General features: G+C 40.9%; 1 protein-coding gene across 3 annotated transcripts; it reads right to left on the reverse strand.

The window, feature by feature from the left end:
* Positions 1–417: 417 nt before the first annotated feature.
* Positions 418–19,940, reverse strand: DDX42 (DEAD-box helicase 42). Of its 3 annotated transcripts, XM_062595459.1 has the most exons (18): positions 19,867–19,940; positions 17,747–17,983; positions 15,960–16,110; positions 15,390–15,451; positions 14,284–14,320; positions 12,589–12,738; positions 12,186–12,290; positions 11,476–11,595; positions 10,264–10,440; positions 9,813–9,941; positions 9,375–9,474; positions 8,648–8,695; positions 8,129–8,226; positions 6,513–6,789; positions 5,547–5,773; positions 4,132–4,242; positions 3,114–3,215; positions 418–2,503 (listed from the first exon to the last, which is right to left on the reverse strand). In XM_062595459.1, exons 2-18 carry the CDS (start codon positions 17,965–17,967, stop codon positions 1,712–1,714), a joined length of 2,907 nt encoding a protein of 968 aa, XP_062451443.1. In that variant the 5' UTR covers positions 17,968–17,983; positions 19,867–19,940; the 3' UTR covers positions 418–1,711. The 3 variants fall into 3 exon arrangements, with proteins under 3 accessions (XP_062451443.1, XP_062451444.1, XP_062451445.1); XM_062595460.1 differs by lacking the exon at positions 8,648–8,695; XM_062595461.1 differs by lacking the exons at positions 14,284–14,320; positions 15,960–16,110; positions 17,747–17,983; positions 19,867–19,940 and adding an exon at positions 15,804–15,827.
* Positions 19,941–19,963: the final 23 nt, after the last annotated feature.

The following is a 19,963-nucleotide window of genomic DNA, read 5'->3' on the forward strand; positions in this document are numbered from 1 at the left end:
CAATCCAGCAAGCAGAGGTTTTTGACTGGACTGAAACCTCTTCCAAAAGCCAGACTAGAGCTAGTTATCGAGCTGCCTGAATAATCAAGTTGCTTCTCTTAACGGGAAGCAGAACATACACAAGTCAGGTCACAGGACAGTTGCCCAGTTCTCCTCCCAGCAGTACCAAAGACTCCATGAAAGGCTGGCGTGAGCAACATGTCCTGAGCTGCTTCCTTCTCCATTTATAAAATGGGGAAAAAATCTACTTCCCAGGAGACCTTGAAGCTAAAATAGGGTTTGCAAAGCAGTTTGGGGTGAAAGATATTAAAAAGAGCGCACAGACAGGGATACTAAGTCATATCTCCAGTCAAATTGACAACAAAATACCAAAACAGACAGAGGAATAAGTGGAGAATAAAAAGCCCATGCTAAATATTTTGTCCCAGTAATAAAACATTTACTAGAGCAAGCAGAAAGTAAATGCACAGCTGATAAAGAAAATATCACAATGTCACAAAAACCTGACACTTTCTGATACTTCTCTTAGTAGAAACAAGACAGAGGTGGGCGCTGGCATGTTTCAACAAGAGTTTTTCCTTACCTTTATGGCGCAAAAAAAAAAAAAAAAAAAAAAAGTTAAAAAACGGATAATACACACAACGAGTTAAAAACAGTCAAGCAAGATTTTACAGTTTTAACTACATGTGTCCAATATGGGGCAATATTTCAGCTGTTCCACTTCAAATCAATCACTTTTCATGTTCTCCCTACAGGCTTCTCAGCAGTAGGTCCCTTCATTTAGCTTCATTTCATAGGGCCTTCGATTGCTGCGGCAAATCTGAAGTTTTTTCCCTTTTTTGTTTTTAACTTGAAGAAAGCACTCAGCCCTCTCATAACAGAGGGCAAATAGGCACAGCAGAGAGACGTGTTCGCTATGCAGGCTCCAGCCAAGATGAAGGTTATTAGGAGAGAAGAGGGTCTTTAGGAGAAAAAGCCATGTGGGCAATGGGATTGGTGTACTGACCACAAACAAGGCAGGGAGTCCATCCTACACTACACGCGGCGTTACGGTTAGCTGGGATGGAGAAGGATTGTTTGAACAGCTTCACAAAAGGAAAAAAAAAAAAAAAACGGAAAGGAAAAAAAAAATCAACTTGCTCTATCCCACCTTCAGCAACGCAAATTGATATATTCTTAATTGAGTGGGGAGTAACCTGGAGACCAAATTATCTGGGGATGAGAGAATACACGGAAAGAATACGTTGGAGAAAAATTCACTGTACTGAACAAATTGCTGAAAGGTTAATGTTTAACAGGTGGGTCCTGAGCACCTCTAAATGGACAGGTTTTTAAATGCATACGCTGATTAAGAAAAGACAACTTTAAACTTCTATGGACAATAGTTTCTTAAAGTTCCAAGGATGTGAAACAAATAGCTTCTTTTTTTGTCAACAAGTTCAGTTTAAATCCAGCAGAGTCTCTTGAGCAGTTAATGTTGAAAAGCAGAACCCAGGGAGCTTTATAAAAATTATTTCTTTGACTAAACATTGTGTGTACACATCATTAGAGTGAATCTGTCCGCAGATGTACCGGCCCAGACTTCCTCAGGGAGTTTGCATGGTTTCCTTCTCCCTCAGCTGCTCAATAACCAGTTACCAAAAAACCCAAGAAATCCTCTGGAAAATGACATCACTACCTGCAGGGATTCCAGGCTGTGAAGCACTAGCTTTTAACTGTCCCATCGGCTCTTCTTGCGTTTTGGAGGCTCAGGGACAGCAAAACCATCTGTCTTGTTGTCTCGGCTGTTGCCATCCTTCTTGTTCTCACCATTCCTGTTCTCGTTGTTCCTACCTTCACTGCTATTCCTGCTATCACCATTATTGCGATTGCCACTGCTTCCATCAGGGGGGTGCCGGTTTTCACTGTGGCGATGGCTGTCCCCGTGTCGGTTGTCTCCATGGCGGTAACCATCAGTATGGCGACCACCTCCCTCTCCGTGGCGCTGAACATCATTGTAGCGCCCACCACCCTCTCCACGGCGCTGAGCATCGTTGTGGCGATTATTCCGGTTGTCGTTGTATCGTTCTCTGACACCACCGCTGCTGCCACCAACACCGCCACCACCAACGTTGCTGCCACTACCGCCTCCAACACCACCACCGCCGCCGCCTCCAACACCACCGCTGCCACCACCGCCTCCAACACCGGCAATGCCAGTGCTGCTGCAGCCGATGCCTTCTCGACTGTTGGTGCCAGCATTTGTGCTGTTGAAGCCCTGTATTCCAACGCTTGGAAAGGTGGGAACGCTACTCAGATTCCCAGTGCTGGTGAAACCTGGAACACCTTTTGCTGCTGCAGCGGCTGCAATGGGGCTGTCAGGATCTACAGCATTTTGCTGTGCTGAACTCGTCGGTACGGAATTTAAGCTCCCGGCGCTGGTCCAGCCACTAGCAACAGCAGCAGAGCTACCAGTCTTTTGATTGTTAAGGCTTGCAGCAACAAAGTGGCTTTTATACTGGGACTGCAGGAAATGGAGAAAGAAAAAAGACAGCATGTTTGCCTCTGTGCTGCACCATAAAACACAGTCACCATGCATGCACAAGCCTGTCTTGAACTCCAGGGAGTCCCCAGGGAAAAGGATTCCTTAAAAAAAGTCAGTCTTGGAGTGATTACATTCCTGTTGTGCTTATGAACAAAAAATTAACAACAGCTGTCTGCTACCAGACCATAAGAACAAAGGAGCTGTGGGGTCAATTTTTACACTCAAGTTTCTCTGTTCCTTATTTCTTCTGATTGCAATTACACTATTGCTGCTAAGTCAAGCCCAGGAGCAGAATCCAAAAGAAAAAAATAGCAAACAGGCAGCAGAAAAAACAAGTCTGGCAAATTAAGTTTGTGCAAACTTGCTGAATTCAGCCTGCACTCTAATTCTTCCACTTTTAACTGCAATGCTGAGTGCTCCAAGTGACTGAGATATGGCCACAACTACCAACTCAGCTTCCCTGAAGTCAACAGAGTCTCCGCACGTTCAGGGGAGAAAAGAAAATTTGTCTCGAACAATGAGTAGTAAATATTTTTAGTGTTATTTTCTTTCCTCTTAAGTTAGATCTTGGGGTACAAGTCAGACCAACCTGAAAAGCTGCTTTCATTGCTGTAAGTCTGTCTCCCATTGCCCCAGTGGATGGCTTGTATGCCTCATAGTTACTCATCACACTGCTGTTGTTTCCACGGTCCTAAGCAGAAAAACAAAGGGAAACTGGAGAGATTTATCCTACCTAGACACTCTTGACTTCAACCCTTCTCACTCTTGACTTCAACCCTTCTCACTCTTGACTTCAACCCTTCTCCAAACCTATTCCCACCCCGTGCTCTGGAGATGTGTTTACTATGGATCACAAACTTCTACAGAGCACTGAGCAGCAGGACAGTTTGTCCCGTGACTTTAAGGATAACAGGAAAGGAAAGGTGCAGTAAGTCCTACTGACTCACTAGTCAACATTAGTACCACATTTCCCAGCTCCCTACAGTGGCAGCAGAGGGAAAATGCAATCAGACGGTGATGTTCAGAGTTCACAGCCAACATTGTGATTAATGTGTCCAGCCCGTGATTAAGTGTCAACAAGGCTTCAGTTGTGACTTTTGAAAAGATGCCAAACACGGTGTGTTTTCAACATGTCTACAGCTAAATTCTGCCCTGTTACACATCGACAGTGAGCTGTTTTCGTAGCATGGACAGATAACTAGTAACTGGTCTGAATGCTGCAATCTTTTTTGGTGCCAAAATCAATTTGGAAACAGCTTTTCAAGTAAACTACTGGCACATGTACTACACAATTATGCATGATCAAGAACAGTTAAGACTCCTCCAAATTTTGCACTGACAGCCCATTTTGAGGAGAATCTCCAGTCTCTTCTGGATCATTCTGACCCTAAAAAGGCAGCTCTGGGCAACAGGATGACAATGAAGGACAAACAGCTTCACTGGAGATATTTCCGATACAAACTTTGAAAGAGTCTGTGTTATGAAAACCTTTGAAATCAGAAGCTAGATTCCAGTACTAAGAAAAATTTTCAAATTAAAAAATAAAATATGTCAATTCCAAGCTTAAACAGATTCACGCAAACAACTTCTTCAACATCTCTACTTACAGAACTTTCTGATCCCAGACCGGGACGTTCACGGTATCCTAAGCCACCACCCCCAATATTCAGCTTCTTGCCTTTTCCTCCTTTGAAGCGGGATTTCCGGAACCATGGGTTCTGTATAAAAGAAAAGAAAATGCTTCTCAACACAGGGGATAAAAAAGCTTGATAAACACATGCAGCTGAGAAAAGAATGATTTTGAGTATTGCAGAAGAAAAATACATTGTTTCCCATTCTATAGCACATCCAGTTGCAAGGTGATGGGATGGGGCAGACTGCACTGTTCTGAAACTAAGCTATAGATAGAGTCCTGTTACATGGGTCTGAAGTTTTTCTTTAAAACACTTTTTATGAAAATTAGTTTTATGTCCTAAACTCTCATCCGTGTTAAAGTTTTAGGAGTTTGCACTCTCACAAGCCCAGGGATAAATGCAATCTCTAATGCCATTCACTTGGGTGCTCTGCACTTGCTTGTACTTGGCTTTTATTGAGTTACTCCACTGCCCAACCGAAAACAAATGATGTTCTACCAGCAAAATTTGCTACAACCACCAGTGGCTGAGAAAGGGAGAGCAGCCAGACCTTCTGTTACCAGGCTTTTAATAATGGTTGGCTATGCCTCTCTTTACACCATGTGGTTGGTCCAAGTCTGGAAAAGTCAGCCAAAACATTCAGCTTCTACACTCTCCTTCAAGGGCAGCCTACGAAGTTGTGCCTTACATGTTCTCTGTCACTTCTGTAAATGTTGCTTACATACTTTAAAAATATTTACTTGTAACAGCTAATATCTGTGCTGCTGGGTGAAGAGCATGCTAATCCATCTCTGAATCTGGGAGACAATAAAAAACAAACAAACAACCTTACTCTCTTGCAGCTACACAGGCAGTATAAAACAAGAAATCAAAGAGCTGAGGAGAACAGTAGCACAAGTACAATTGTTGCAGCTATCCATCATATCTATATATAGGAAGCCTGCCAGACAGCACTGCCAAGCAGGCACAATGGACAAGCAATAACTGTTTCACAGAGTGAATATCCCTGTAATTATTTTCTAGTTTACCTTTTGTCTAAGCTACATTTCCCAGGTGCCTGTCATAAATGCACACAGATAATCTGATTATAATCAGATACTAGAACTGGAGTGCTCTGCTGGCTTCAGCCAGGATTATAGCTCCTGATTTCCTGGGCTGTCTCTGATCCTAAAATAGCTTGCCTATGGTGACCCAAAGTCTTCACACCTTCCTGGATTCTTTCAAAGGCTATAAAAATACCAGAAAGCCTACTTAAAAGCACTGTACGTTGCCAAAAGTTTACTGCTAACATATGATGGAGTCAAAAAAGTCCCATAGCTCCTGATTTGCTCATTTTGCAAATCATGAAAGGAACCTTCCCCTTCTTAAGACATGATCCTTGTTTATACCTGCATTGCAAGATCCAACAGCTCTTTGGAAACATGTTGATTAGCTCCTTCCAAATTTCTGACAAGATCACCAGCAAAGTTACTATCTTTAGGAGTCAGCAGAGTGTAGGCTACTCCCTTCTCGCCTGCTCTGCCAGTACGACCAATTCTGTGGGTGTGCGTATCAATGTCCCGTGCCACATCGTAATTGATCACAGTCTTAATGGAGGGAATGTCCAACCCACGAGCTGTAGTACAGAGGAAGAGAATGATCACTGCGATTATCCTGAATGAACTCAAAGCAGTCCCATTCACTGTTATCGTTGAGTGTAGCAACATCTGTTCCAAAAGTAACATAAGCTATGCTGTTCCGCAAATCCACGGGACTGGAGACAGAAGAAATCACTTCAATTGACTGTTATCTCAAAGAGGACACAGAAGGCTTTAGTAAAGGACATTGCAATCCACTCTTTGTTTAGCCAAATATATATAGTACAAAAGCTGCTCTAGAGAAGGCTTCAGATGTGCCCAGTCCCTATTCATATAAGCATGCATAATGCATCAGCTGATTAGTAAACAGCAACTACTTCTTTAAGGGGAAGCTTATTTCCTTACTGTATACTGAAAAAATACATCTGTCACATTGTAGCAAACATCTCTATAAGACTTTAAATATTTAGAAGATTCCTTGCTAACACAGGATTCTTCTGAAAGACATCTGGAAAATATGGCCTGGCTTCTGTAGAAGCCAACCCCATTGTTTTCTCTTTATTTTCATTTACATGCATCAGGAAGGTCCATCTTATGTTCAAGGAAGCAAATTTTAAACAGCATTACTGTTTGTCTTAAGGGACTTTTAATCTAGGTTAATCTCATGAGACCTGCTCTTTGTGAAGAGAATACAGCAGAATTTCCCTCCCACTGATACATGCTAGAGTCTCTGCTGAGTTCTACAGCTTCTGTGAGCTATTTCTTAAGATCACATACCTGCCACATCAGTTGCTACCAGTATTGGGATTCCCTTTTTCTTAAATTCTGAGATGACTTTATTCCTCTCACTCTGATCCATGTCACCATGAAGCAGCCCTAGATTATGATCCTCCTGCTTGAGGTTATTGGCCAGCTCTTCTGCATTTGCCTTCTTGGTGACAAATAGGAGAACGCTCCCAGATGACGTGAACTCCACGAGGCGTCGAGTCAGCCAGCTCCATTTGCTAGGGCCAGAGGGGAAAATCTCCACAATTTGAGTAACATCTTCATTTGCCTAGGGGAAGAAATAAAGACAAGTAACAATGCAGAACAGAAAGTACGGTATAACAAACACGGATGGCAGAAGAAAAAACAGGAATTTAAACTAGGCATGGGGATAGAAAGGCTTATTAGAAAGACAGATAAATAGACAGCTGCAAGGGACTGAAATTCTCTGAAACGGGTTTCAGTTATCTTCCTTTTGTCTAACCACTGACAACTTTGCCTCCACAGCGCACAAAAGGCAGGGGTTAGATAAGCTACTCTGATAATAGAGGTAAAGCATAGTCTTTGACATGATGCAGTTTAGCATCCTACTGATCTAAAGATGGGTATTTTCAGTTTAGATGTTCTTGTGACAGACGCTATTAACATCTAAAATAAACTGTGCAAGTGCATGGTCTGAGATGGAGAGGATGGTCATCAGTAAAGGTTATTCATGTGGAGATCAGAGAAAGCACCCCAGTGAGCTATGATGTGCCCACAGAGCCAGGAAGGGGAGAGGTATATACAGACTCCCTACGCACTCTGTACTGAAAGTAATAAAAGTGCAGTGGAGCAAACAGCACTACCTGGAAGTTCCTCTGAAAGATTTAATTTCTACACATTTCAACATTAATTATCCCAAGGATGATGTTCTCAGGAGTATAATAACTGAGATAAAAGAAACAAGAACAGGAACTCTGATTGCACTAGGAAAGCCACTTTTCTTACAGGCAAAAGTTTCCTAGAAAGAAGGGGCTTCAGTTAGCCATTCACTTCTTGTTGTTAAGGGATATCACACATTCCTATTTGAAAAAAACGCAGAGACCTGATTGAAAAAAAAGAATGTTCTGAAGGCATCTTGTCAAACTTCTCAGCAGTTCTCATATTTTATGTGCAAAGCTTTTTCATAGCAAGTATACATCTGCCCACTTCACAGATTTATTACCAAATACCTAGTCTGCTAATAGTTTACCTGCTACTGTCAAGCAAGTATAGAACCAGCACTTCCACATAAACCAGCTGAAAAACATTACATCTTAGTTCCAGATTCTTCATGGCAAAAGCTGTGATCGTTTTCATTTATACTTTTGAGAAAGCACAAGAATATACTCACCTGAGTCAGCCTAATAAACAAGCAAATCTCTGTATTTAATGCTGCTTCATTCATTGATAAAAGCTCCCATCACTACAAGAATATCTGTAGCCAGAAAGCGTAATTGTTTGCCTTAAAATAAAACCTTATGGTTTAATAAACACAAACTATTTACTCTTAAATATAAATCATGATTATCGCAGTTAGACATAAATTTCAGACAGCAGAAACAGAATGGTTCATTTCTCTGACTATTTCAGAAGTAATGTGTAATTACCTCTCCAATATCTCCCTGGACAACTCGAATTGGGTCGATGAGAATATCGCGGGCCAATTTCTCAATCTTCTTACGAAAAGTGGCACTGAACAAGAGGGCTAAAAGAAAAGCAGTATGTGAATTCCTTGAAACAAATTTCCTTTCAGAAATGTGAAAACACTGCACAGGTCTTGTGAATAAGGACCTGTAGGACTGTACTAGGCGTCAGTGATCTGTAGCTATAATCTAGTAATCTAATGAAAACAATCATTCATACCAACTATTAGAATAATGTGTACTTCTATGGCAGCTTAGATCACAGAATCTCAAAGCATATGAATATTAATTCAGGTAATCATCTTCCCTCCAAGTCAAATCTGTGGAGGGATTAAACACTGATGAACAGTGTGGTTAAATGTCTATATTTCACACATGCTCCCTCCTAACAGCTCAAGCTCTTTCCCAGAATCTTAGCTGGTAGCCCACCACGTAGTTTCCTTTGACTCTACTAACTTTATTTTGAAACATGCTTATACTTACTCTGTCTGTCAGGACGTACATGGCTTGCAATTGACCTGACCTGATATTCTGGGAAAGGAGAGGAAAAATGTTCTGATCAATATTGTATGCTCATTATTTAGTAGAATAATTCAAAAGGTAACTTCAGCCCTGTATTTAACATATAACCATAAAAATCAATGAGCACTTCTCATTCAGTACTTAATTTTATTGAGGCTTCCAAGTGCTCTTTGCTGCACAATGCAGGTTTTTTTCTGCAAAAAACGTTCCTTTAGCAAAGGTGCAAGATAAATCTGCACATATGCTGTATGTCTTACAAGCATCTCCCTCTCCCAGGAGTATTCTAGTACTGTCAGATCTTTGCTATTTGCATGATTCTTTGGTGACCATCTAGACACATGTTCGAGACCATATAGATCTGAACTAATCAATAATGTTCTAATAAAGCAGAAAATTCTTATCATATCACTAGCTCGCACACACAGAATCAAAGCACAGAAGTGATCTTCCAAAGTTGTTCAGCAATTTCAAGGTAAAAATCTGGATAATTGGACTTCGCTTATCAGTGCTGATCTCTTTATACCATCGGATATTAAATCATGGAGTTGAAACATGAGTTCGGTCGACAGAATAATTCCTTAATGTATTTTACATCAGTAAGTACAACAAAGAATTCTTAGGCAGTCATATTAAGCTGGGAACTAGACACCACTGCTTTCCAAAACAGCAACCTTTGTTCAATACCTACCAAAACCCATATCAAACATTCTGTCTGCTTCGTCAAACACAAGGTAAGTGACTCTCTGAAGGTTTGTAGCTTTCTTTTTCACATGATCAATCAAACGACCCTATTTAAAAAAAAAAAAAAAAAAAAAAAGGCATCAAACCCCCGAAATTAAGTTCATCACATTCTGGAACTTTCCTTCACAAATTTAAGGCTCGTTATTGAGAAGCTTTGTTTCTGCGTACAACTGCCACTGATTCAAACAAGTCTTGTTTGCTATTGCTGCTTCTACTTGAGCGAAGAATAATTCCAACATGTTTGCCCTCTGTATTTCATAATTTGGGAATATCCTGGATTTGAGTGATCAGAGAATAAATTCTCCAACATCAAAAGAATTAAAAATCTGTCTCAGCTTCAGTTAAACAACAACAAAAACTGTTCTGTGTGCGTAGAGATACTTACTGGTGTGCAGACAACTATCTCTGCCCCCTCCTGGAGGGCTTTCGCTTGCTCCCACATGCTTCCTCCTCCATACACAGCTACAGAGCGCAGATTATATGCTTTACCAAAGCGCTTACATTCAGAATGGATCTGAGAATTTAAAGAAAGCACATCACAGTTCACATTAGAATCTCAGCTCCCCAAATCCACTTTTCAGGTAATAACTTAATGAAACAATTTAGAAATCTTCAGGCCTGAATGCTTCAATACTTGTGGATAATTTCCATTAATTTATTGGAGAAATAAATTTATGCATCCAACTGCAATTTAACCTACAGGTTCTATCATTTTATAAATATAATGGCTGGCAATGCATCCACTATATGCTCAATAGTTAGGAATAATATGGGAGTATTGTGAAAAATTAACGGACATTTAAAATTTGTCATGATCCTTAGATAAAAAGGAGTACCTGTTGGCAAAGCTCTCTGGTCGGGCACACGATCACAGCAATCGGACCATCCCCTGGTTCAAGCTCCTTTTGATCCATGATGTGAATCAACATTGGCCAGATGAAGGCTGCTGTTTTTCCACTTCCAGTCTTAGCTATTCCAATCATATCTCTGCCACTCAGTGCAACTGGAACACCCTAAAAATTAAAAGGGATTCTAAACTCCTGCTATGCCTAACTTAAGATATTATTGTGTTAGATACTACATGAATACTCAGATAGAAAGGAAAGTACATTACAGGAGACCCACAGCAGTATGTGTGGATGCTTATACAGTTTTATTGTCAAGTTCAGACCTGAATTGGTTTGTTTTAAGGTTTTTTGATTGCTGGTGTCCTATATGAAATCAGTGTTTGGACATAATACAACTTCCTAAGGATATATTTATACAGCTACAAATGCATCCTGTCTGGTTGCAAGAATGATGAAAGCAAATTCTTTGAGCCTATCCTTTCTGTACCAATGCTGAGTGCTGAAGTTCTCAGTTCATCCCCATTGCTGCTACCCAGCTCCTTTCAACCACAAGTATTTACAAATAGTACAGACTAAGGTCCCAATATATATTCCTTGGATACAGCATCATGTTGTTTTTGTGTTTCAAGAAAAGCACCTCAAGTGCTGCGGCTTTATTAACACTTTACTGATGGCCTAAATTACTTACAGTGCTCAACCTATATACACAGTAGAATCCCTTTCATTTGTATAGCTATTCAAGGCATGACCAGCTCCTAGCACATATATTCCTACTAACAAAAGTAGTTAAGCAAGTCTTGCAGTTACAATACACTCAAATACAAGCTGTTTAAATGCATAAAGCTGTCTATGTATTGTCTCTTCATTCAACTACTGCAATGCTTACTTTTAATATAACTTCTAAATTATATATATATATATGCTTTCATACATTTCTATAAGGAGAGTGTCATTTGCATGTTCTTCAGTCTTCACTAAGTGGGACAACTGAAGAAGAGAATAAGCTGTCATTTAAGAAAAAGAGTGAGTAAACTTCTATTTTAAAATATCAAAACTACTTTCCCAGTTAAATATGAATGATTCTTCTCCATGTTTGCTTTTTATAGGAAACCAGAATTGCATACATCCTGATATGTACTAGGGAACTTTGCATGTTTTCCATTAGTTGTGTTTAGATATTAGAGAAGTAACAAAACTCACCTGACATTGTATAGGAGTGGGCTGGGTATACTCAGATTTCCTAATTTGATGCATAAGTTGCTCATCAAACCCAAAATGAGCAAAACTACTGCCAGGTCTTGGAGGAGCAGCACCAGAGACCTAGAAAGAGATGTATCTTTGCTCAAAAAAAAAGTAAGAGAAGAACAAAGAGGAATCTACACGAAAATGAACAAAGCACATCTCCGTCTCAGAAAACGGCCTTTTATTTTCTGAATAGTTATACTGAGTGAAAATTCAAGATGAATTGTGTAAAAATGGAGATAAACTGCCAGCCAACATAACATATTAAAAATCGTATCTACTTCCTTGTACAATTGGTCTCTTTCCTTGGCAGGTAATTCCCTCCATAGAAGTTGGCTACGCTAACATGTCACTGATTGCAAAGAACTGGCTCCTGCATATAGTATTTCCAGTTTCAGTTTTCAGCTCTGCAGTCTTTAGTCCAAGTACAACCATGCAACAGGAGATCTTGAGCACCTACTTTGAGAAATCCAGAGAAGACTTTAAAGAACAGCTGAGGGAAATTAAGCTCTTTTAAATCAAGTTCACTGAAGGTGTGAGAGAGGCTTGGTATTGAAAACTTGGGAGTTCCTGACAAAATCTTCACTGAAACTACTAAGGAAGTTCAAAAGAATGAGAGTAAATGATCCTAGGAGCAGGGTTTTGCCATCTAAGGAGGGCCAGCTTACCCGGAGATTTAGCTTATGACGTAACTCTACCACTTGCTGTGGGGTGAGACTGGTGATCTCTTCATGCTCATCATAGAAATTTTTCTCAAATGGTGGGTATTCAATCTGCAAGGGTAATTACTCAGTTAGTCCAGAAGTCAGGATTCTCTCTCTGTGTACTTGTTCTTTTGAGGTAAAAGAACCTTTTTCAGAAAGTTATTAATTGTCTTAAGAACATTTATTTAATATAAAGTCATTTTAAGGATCTTCAGTATGACTCAAGTGACATGGCAGTGACATACTAGCTGCTGACACTGATGAACAGGGACAGAAGTATATTTCAATTTAGTTCTTAGCTTCTTCCTAACAACAGCTTTCTACAATCCCTCAAACTAAACCAAAATAGAATAAACTTTTTTCCTACCTCCGAATGGTCGATAGGTGGAAGAGGATCAATGATTTTTTTGGACGGTGCAATTGGATTCCCATCGCTGTCATACTCAAGGTTATCCTCTTCCTCTTCTTGTACCACACCAGCAGTGGGGTTTTCAGCCATGTAGCGAAAATAAGCTTCCTGCAGCAAAACATATCACTAAAATCACATACAATAGCATGGAAAAATACTACTACACTTATTTAATTTAGGTATACACTAGATGGCTGTTTGCATTAACACCTACCATTGAGAAACAAAATGTTCACTAAACTGTTGCTATTTATTAGAAGAAGCAGTTCAAGTCCAGAAGAAGGACAATAAGAAGAAACAAAGAAAGCAACTACAACATTCAGTTAAGACCACAAAATGCTTAAAAAAAAAAAAACCACACACGCGCACACACACACAAAAACCAAACCTTTTCTCTTTTTCTCTCAAAGGTCTGCTTAAGAACTCTTATACCAAGACTTACTATGCTTTAACAATAAAAGAATCTATTCATATTTCCACGCAAAGTACAAATACTGCAGGTTTTTAAACAGAGAACACTTACTAAATGAATCATGTTTACTTTTTTTGTACAAACTATGCCAAAGGTAGTATTCTTCACCTCCCCTAACTACACCCTAGGAAATAAAATATTATTGTTCACTGAAATAGTTGACAGAAAATGGGAAAAACTATTTCAGAAGAGTCCTTCAGCACAAGCCCAAATTAGAGGTCACTGGCACTACTGTCACATGCCGCCCTTACAGATCACAGATATGCACATGCCACGCAGAATCCCATTTAGGTCTCACTGGCAGTCTGCACACCAAGACATTCTTATGGAAAAACACCACTTTCACTTGACCTTTAAACAAAGATTTAAGATCACATTTTTAAAGCAAGGTTCAGTTATGAAGCAATGTGTATACTCATCTGGCTTTTTCATTTACATGGCCAATTAATCACTTAGTCACACAGATACGCTCACAATATGCCTGAATAACAGCTTGGGCAAGTGTAAGACAGCTCTGTGGGAAGTTTAGCATGCCTACCCTCACCAAATCAGAAGCAAAGGCCAAAAGGCCAGAAAACTCTTCTGAGCTCTGCATTACTGCAAGTAACACCATAGATGCTAATTACAACTTAGTAGAAAGGTACATTTTGAAATTAAATCTTTCCTCTTTCCTTGCAATTTGCATTAGGGTGACGCCTACAGTCTTCAATCAGAACCGAACCTTCCCTGAACATAAAGAGCAAAAAACCTGATTCCTGCCTTAACAGACATGAAATTTCACTGCAAACAGTCTCCATAGTTTAATAGCCTCTCACTGGTGCTCCACGTTAGTTGATTCTGTTAATTTTAAATTTAATGAGAGCCTCAGACACTGAAAAAAACTGTGTAAGAACTTGAAAGTCAAACTGACTGAAAAATCTTCTCAAAGGAAGTGAAAAAGAATGAACTCGTCTCCTAGTATTCTTCCTTTTTTAGTGAAGCACCTAGAAGGGTGGAGACAAAAGGATAAACACTAGAGCTTCCTGCTGAATTGTCCAGGGTATTGCACATGATACTGGAGTTTTGTTTGTACCTAGTGGTTACCTATTTGAGGAGGGAAGATAAAAAAAAAAAAAAAAAAAAAAAAAAAAAAAAAAAAAACAACAAAAAAAAGAAGATAGAAAGACTGCATAGGAACTCACTTGGTCATCTTCCTCTTCAATGTCATCTCGAATACCCCTGGAAAAACAAGCGGAGAAAAAAACTTCCCTGCAAGTGTTCCACATACGCAGCTCCATACTTTCATTTGATTAGTGCTGAGCTCCATATTTTGTGGAAGACACAACACTAACAACTCAGTAACATTTATAATCCCAACCCATGGAGTTTTCATATTTGGTGCAACCAAAACAATGACCCTGCAAAGACTTCATTTTACTTCTATTAATGAGACTGAAAGATTAGGATTCCGTCTTCCCCGTAGAAGCCACATCAAAGATCATCCTGGTCTAAGCTCTCGGTGCTACCAGAAGTCCCATAAGTGAAGAGGAATATGAGCCAGGAAGTGCAAATCCAGTTCAGAACTTCCCCAGGTGGTGATTTGGATCCGGTGTTCTGTTTCAGGACCACGTATAATCTGATCAACCCCATGCAACACAAGTTCTACCAATGTATCTGACATTCATCTCAAGAATCAACAGCACAATTCTTTTCCCTAGTCTAAACAGATAGGTAAGCTGCATGGATGTACACTGTGTAAACTCTGAATTTAGTATCCCAATTGCTACACACTACACAATATATTGGCTTTACAGGGGATATCTTAAAACCTAGTCCAAGTTTGCAAGACTCTCCAGCATCTCCAGTATTACAAACACAGCAGCAACTGGTTATTTCGCTCAAATAAATGCGGTTTTGAACCAAACTTTCTTGATCACTGCAAGGATAGGGAAAGAGGGGAAACTTTATCTAGGCTGATCTGGCAAACTGCCAGATCTACTAATACAATGTGCTGCTCCACAGGTGCAGCTAACATCTGATATGTGTGCCCTAAGACTGCTGAGGAAAGAACTCTGGTCTAAGATAAAACAAGTGTGTCTACATTTTACTGTAAGATGCCTCCACAGATTCTTTCCACCTATCATCTGATTTTTATTTACCCATGGGGGATATCATGCACTGGTCAATGATGTTTACTAAATACATATTAGGTTATCTACAGAAAGATGAATATCAACAAAATGCATTGAAATTCTTTAAGCACCATACAATAGACAGGCAGACATGTGAATTACAGAAGAGAACTTACTTTACATTCTTCTTTTCCTTGTCTTTATCTTCAAGTCTCTTCATGTCTCGAGCAGCTTGATCCTAATAGCACACAAAATTGTGATTCGTTAAATAAGACAATAAAGTGTGGAAAGGAAAAAAATGTTTCTGTATAAAATTATACAACTGTAGATTGAAACTGCAAAGCCGAATAAAATTCTCCTCCCCTCTTTTAGATATACAGTGTTGTAATGAGAATCAAATCAATTATAACTAGAGCATCACACCAGAGACAATACTTTTTGTACTAAATTTCCTCTTGTTCCACATCCTATTATGCTAAACAAATGGTGCTACCAATTTGTTTTATTGTCTTGACATGCTCAAGACACTTAAATAAACAAACAATAAACCAAAAAAACTCCAAATCAAACCAAAAACCTTGATAATATACCTTTGAGTTCTAATTAACGCAGTATCTTACATAAAAAGCAAATGGTAAGTGACATTCTGAACAAAGGCTGCTAAAACCATGAGTAGCATTGCTGCTCCTGACTAGAGAGAAGTAGAGCAACAAAAGTTAATAAACATTTCACAAGCTGCGTCTTGCCTCCACTTCAGCCATGAATGCCTCCAGAGGATCATCATCACTGTCAGAGTCTGCCGATTTGGAATGAAACTGCTGGCGAGTAGGGGAATTCTCTGCGGGAATGTATGGCAGTTCGACATTGCTAGAATCTTCCTCTTCATCCTCAAAGTATCTGAAAAGAAAGAGAAATAATCAGTGGTCCAGTCAGCATACTGCCTATAGCACTGTGCTGCCTTTCACAGCCTGAGTAGCCACTGATTCAAGCTTCCCACACAGAGGTGGATAATAAAAGTTAACAAGGACAGAGGATATTCCATTAAAAGACCCAGAGATTTTTCACAATTATTCATGTTGTACGCTAAAAGCTGTGGTAAGGCAAGTAAATGTGATTAAATCAACCCTCTTCTTGAAAGGCTCTCCCAGGTTGGTGAATATAGGATGTTTTTCAGACTTCCCTCTTATTCAATGCATTAATGCAGCCAATAGAAAGGTTAAGAAAAGAAATGTGAGTCTGGATGTTTCAATGTGTGAAAGATACCTACATTTATCCTTCAGTTCTGAATGTATCACCTCAGACAAGGTCTTGTGCAGACAAGAGGATGAACAGGATTGAGCTGGCTGAGGCTCAGTGCAGAGATGTTCTTAGGGAGGGAAAAGCCAGAGGAAAAGAGCTCTCCATAGACTGCTGTGACATCTTACAGTCTTTTAAATATATTTAAAGGCAAAGAAGTATTACTATTTTCATTCTACAGATAATGGTCTGAGATTTGGAGAAAGAGTCAGTAACTGGCCTGTGACCACACCAAAAGTTTGCTGCAGAGCAGAGGTGGGAATAAGATCTCTCCTGTCCCATGCCAGTGGGCCAAGTACTAGAGATTTATTTTTTTGGATGACAAACACCATCAAAAGTCTTCGTCTGAGCGAATATATTTGCTAGAGGCTACAAAAGCCTGAAATTACACAGCGACCTTAGATCCCTTACTGAAGGGTTAACTCAGCTTTTTACCATCTCTCTCTGATTAAGAGTCATGACCTGTTTTGGATGTGATTCCATTATCTCCAGTACCTCAACACCTCCAGACCACATATTACAAGGTATTCTACACTGAGCTAACCTTAAAATCATTCAGTAAGTACAGTTAGTGAAAAACAGTAAAACAAAGCATTTGACAGGCCAAATTACGTGACAGGAGGGCCCTGGGCTCTGAACTAGAATCCCCAAGCAGGATTTAAATAAGTTGGTTTTGGCACATTTATCAGCTAGTGGCACGATAAGTTATATTTAGCTTAGTTGGTTAGTGCATGGTGCTAATAATGCCAAGGCTGTGGGTTTGATCCCCATGTGGGCCACTCGTTTGAGTGTTGGACTAGATGATCTCCAGAGGTCCCTTCCAACCTTACCAATTCTATGATTCTATGATGTACAAAGCCCTAAACAACCTGCATTTGACTGCCCAGACTGGCTCCTCCTCAATTCTAAAAGATCACTGGACGTTTTCTGAAAAAGGTCCAACACATCAGAACCTGCTTACTCCAACTTTGATACAACTCCGAGAGGGCATCATTCTCAATACGCAGTAAGTCAAGCATCTGACAGTCAGAGACAGGTGACTAGTTTACTTTTTCTTGGTATGACTGCTGTAAAGCCACTAGGATTCTGTTACACCGCGATGCAGCGTTATCTATCCTTGAACAGGCTTTTCTAAATAAACAAACCTCATGAATGTGATGGATACTTTCCCTGACTTTGAAAACTATGAAACACTTGAATCTAGAACTGGAGAAACACAAGAAATAACACTACTTACGCATTCTCTTCATCAAAATTTGCTCGCTTTGACCCAATTTTATAGAAAGAAGGCAGCTGTGGAGGTCCTGATTTTGCAAATGCAGCAGAAGAACCAGCTGTTCCAAAAGCACTGTGAGACTGTTGAGAGAGCTTAGGTTCCTCTTTCTTTCCAGGTGTTATGGCAAATCCACCAAAACCAAAGCCTCTTTTAGTACCAGGTCCACCTTTATTCCAATTCATGATGCCCCCAATCTACCTGTTAAAATCAGAACATACGAATTAATGCCCTTTCTGCTTCAGGCAGTTGAATGCTAATACCATGATCTTTTTTTGAAAGGGATTTCTTCACTCATGATAAGGAGGCCTAGTAAAGTGTGACTACAACATGGTTTGACCTGTTTCCCAAAACAGGATTTGGGCTTTGATCTTTTCTTGTAAATATGAACATATCGCCCCAAAAAACCCTCACTGAAAAAAACAGGTTGTCTTCTAAAAAGGATCCTATCCCTCACAGACTGTTTAGACATATTTAAGATGCTGTCTGCCTTGCTCGCTTTGCAAGCTAAGACAAATAAACCCAACACCAGAACTCTGAACAGCAAGAGGAAGGAGAGATGTAAAGTAAACTCAGCAAATATTTTGCATGTCCATACAGTACCATCCTTGACTGTCTCACGGCTTTGCAAATAGCACATTACTGCAATCCACAACTGTAGAGAAATGAGAAAAAAAGGAGCACACAGCATAGTACATTATTATGAGACAAGGCACACTTCTGCCAAAAAAAAAGCCAACTTCCTTTTCTTAAGCAAGCATCTTTAGGCATATACATGTGTCCTCTAGCCTAAATTTTTGAAACCACGTCTTAAAAGTCTCCCCAAACTCAGTTTTCTAAGTTAGGAAAAGGTTGAGCTCATATATTAAGATTTACACCTTCCGTTCCACACAATTTAATACTTCATCTGCATGGTCAAGTCATACCCTTAAGGCAGCCAAAAAAAGAGCATGACACCTAGCGCTTTCAAGTGCATTAAATAAGATGGCCTGAAGGCTACAAGTCTTATTAAAATCTCGTATTCAGTGAGAATCCTTCAATAAGATCAGAATTCATTGGTAGAGAAACAACTTGAAAAAAACGTCTGAGAGCAAATACTGCTACTGCTCCTTATGCAGAGCATTTACCAGCTTGCAACCTGCTCAGTAAATCTGAGGTCTAGACCACAGACCTCACTAGGGGATTTGGGGAAAACTCTGCTTTCAGTGCACCATGGTAGAAGTTGACTCCAATATCCTGCTCTCCCACTTTTAAGACACACCCTGCAGCCTTCACACCTGTAGATGTGTGACATAAGAAGTCAAAAAGTACAATAAAATGGATGAAATATGAGTCTGCTGCTGACATCGCACTTAGCATTTTTTTTTCAAAAGAGATTAAATCTGATTTTAAAGATTCTTCCTCACTGTACTTACCAAGATTTTTTTCCCTCCCACCACCCCAGAAATAATTATAATAAAAAAATTTCATCTCCCATACGTCCTATAAAATCTATCTTGTTTGCCCACGGAGCCCAGTGGTGAGCCTACACGGAAAAGGTTCCTACACGACAGTGGTGAAACGCGGAATAAAGCTGCACACGGCAGGAGCTTTGCCTCCCTGCTAGCGTCGTTCCGAAAAAGAAAACGCCGGGGCTTGTGTCCTTTCTACGGACCCTTCTGCCTTTGGGAACGGCGCCTGACGGCTTCCGTTTGGGGCAATTTGCTGGAAAGGAGGAGTTCCCTCCCGCCCCAGCGAGATCCCTCCTCCCCGGGCACGGGAGGGAAAACCGCGCAGCCCCGGTGCCGCGGGAGCCTCGGAAACGGGGCGCTGCGCCCTGGAGAGCCCCCGGGGGGGAGGCGGAGGGCCGCAGCCCGCCCTGCCCGCGCAGCGCTCTGCTGGCGCACCGAGGCCGCACGCGCAGTCCCGCCGGGAGCGGGGGCCCTTCCCCGCCGCGGGGCCCCGGCGCAGAGGCGGGGCCTTTGTCCGGGCCGGGCCGAGGCTGCCCAGACCCACGCTAGGCCGCGGCGCCGCCGGCCCCCGCCTGCGGGCGGCGCCGCTCGCCGCCGGGGGAGGAGCCGCCCCGCCTCGCGCCCCTCACTCACCCCTCAGGCCTCGCAACCGCCGGCCGCCGCTTCCCCGGTTACCGGGGCGGGGGGTGGAGACACGACGTACGTACGTACGTGCGTGCTGCGTGCGTGC

The sequence above is a fragment of the Rhea pennata genome, chromosome 26 (assembly GCF_028389875.1).
Source record: "Rhea pennata isolate bPtePen1 chromosome 26, bPtePen1.pri, whole genome shotgun sequence".
NCBI classification, from domain to species: domain Eukaryota; kingdom Metazoa; phylum Chordata; class Aves; order Rheiformes; family Rheidae; genus Rhea; species Rhea pennata.

Bases quoted from the DNA above. Each gene is read 5' to 3' on its own strand.
- DDX42 (XM_062595459.1), bottom strand. From the start codon at position 17,967: ATGAATTGGAATAAAGGTGGACCTGGTACTAAAAGAGGCTTTGGTTTT. The intron at 10,441-11,475 runs GTGAGTTTTGTT...TTTAATTTTTAG, and splicing joins CCACTCCTATACAATGTCAG to GGTGTTCCAGTTGCACTGAG. The intron at 6,790-8,128 runs GTAATTACACAT...TTCTTCCCCTAG, and splicing joins TCCAGGGAGATATTGGAGAG to GCAAATGAAGATGTTACTCA.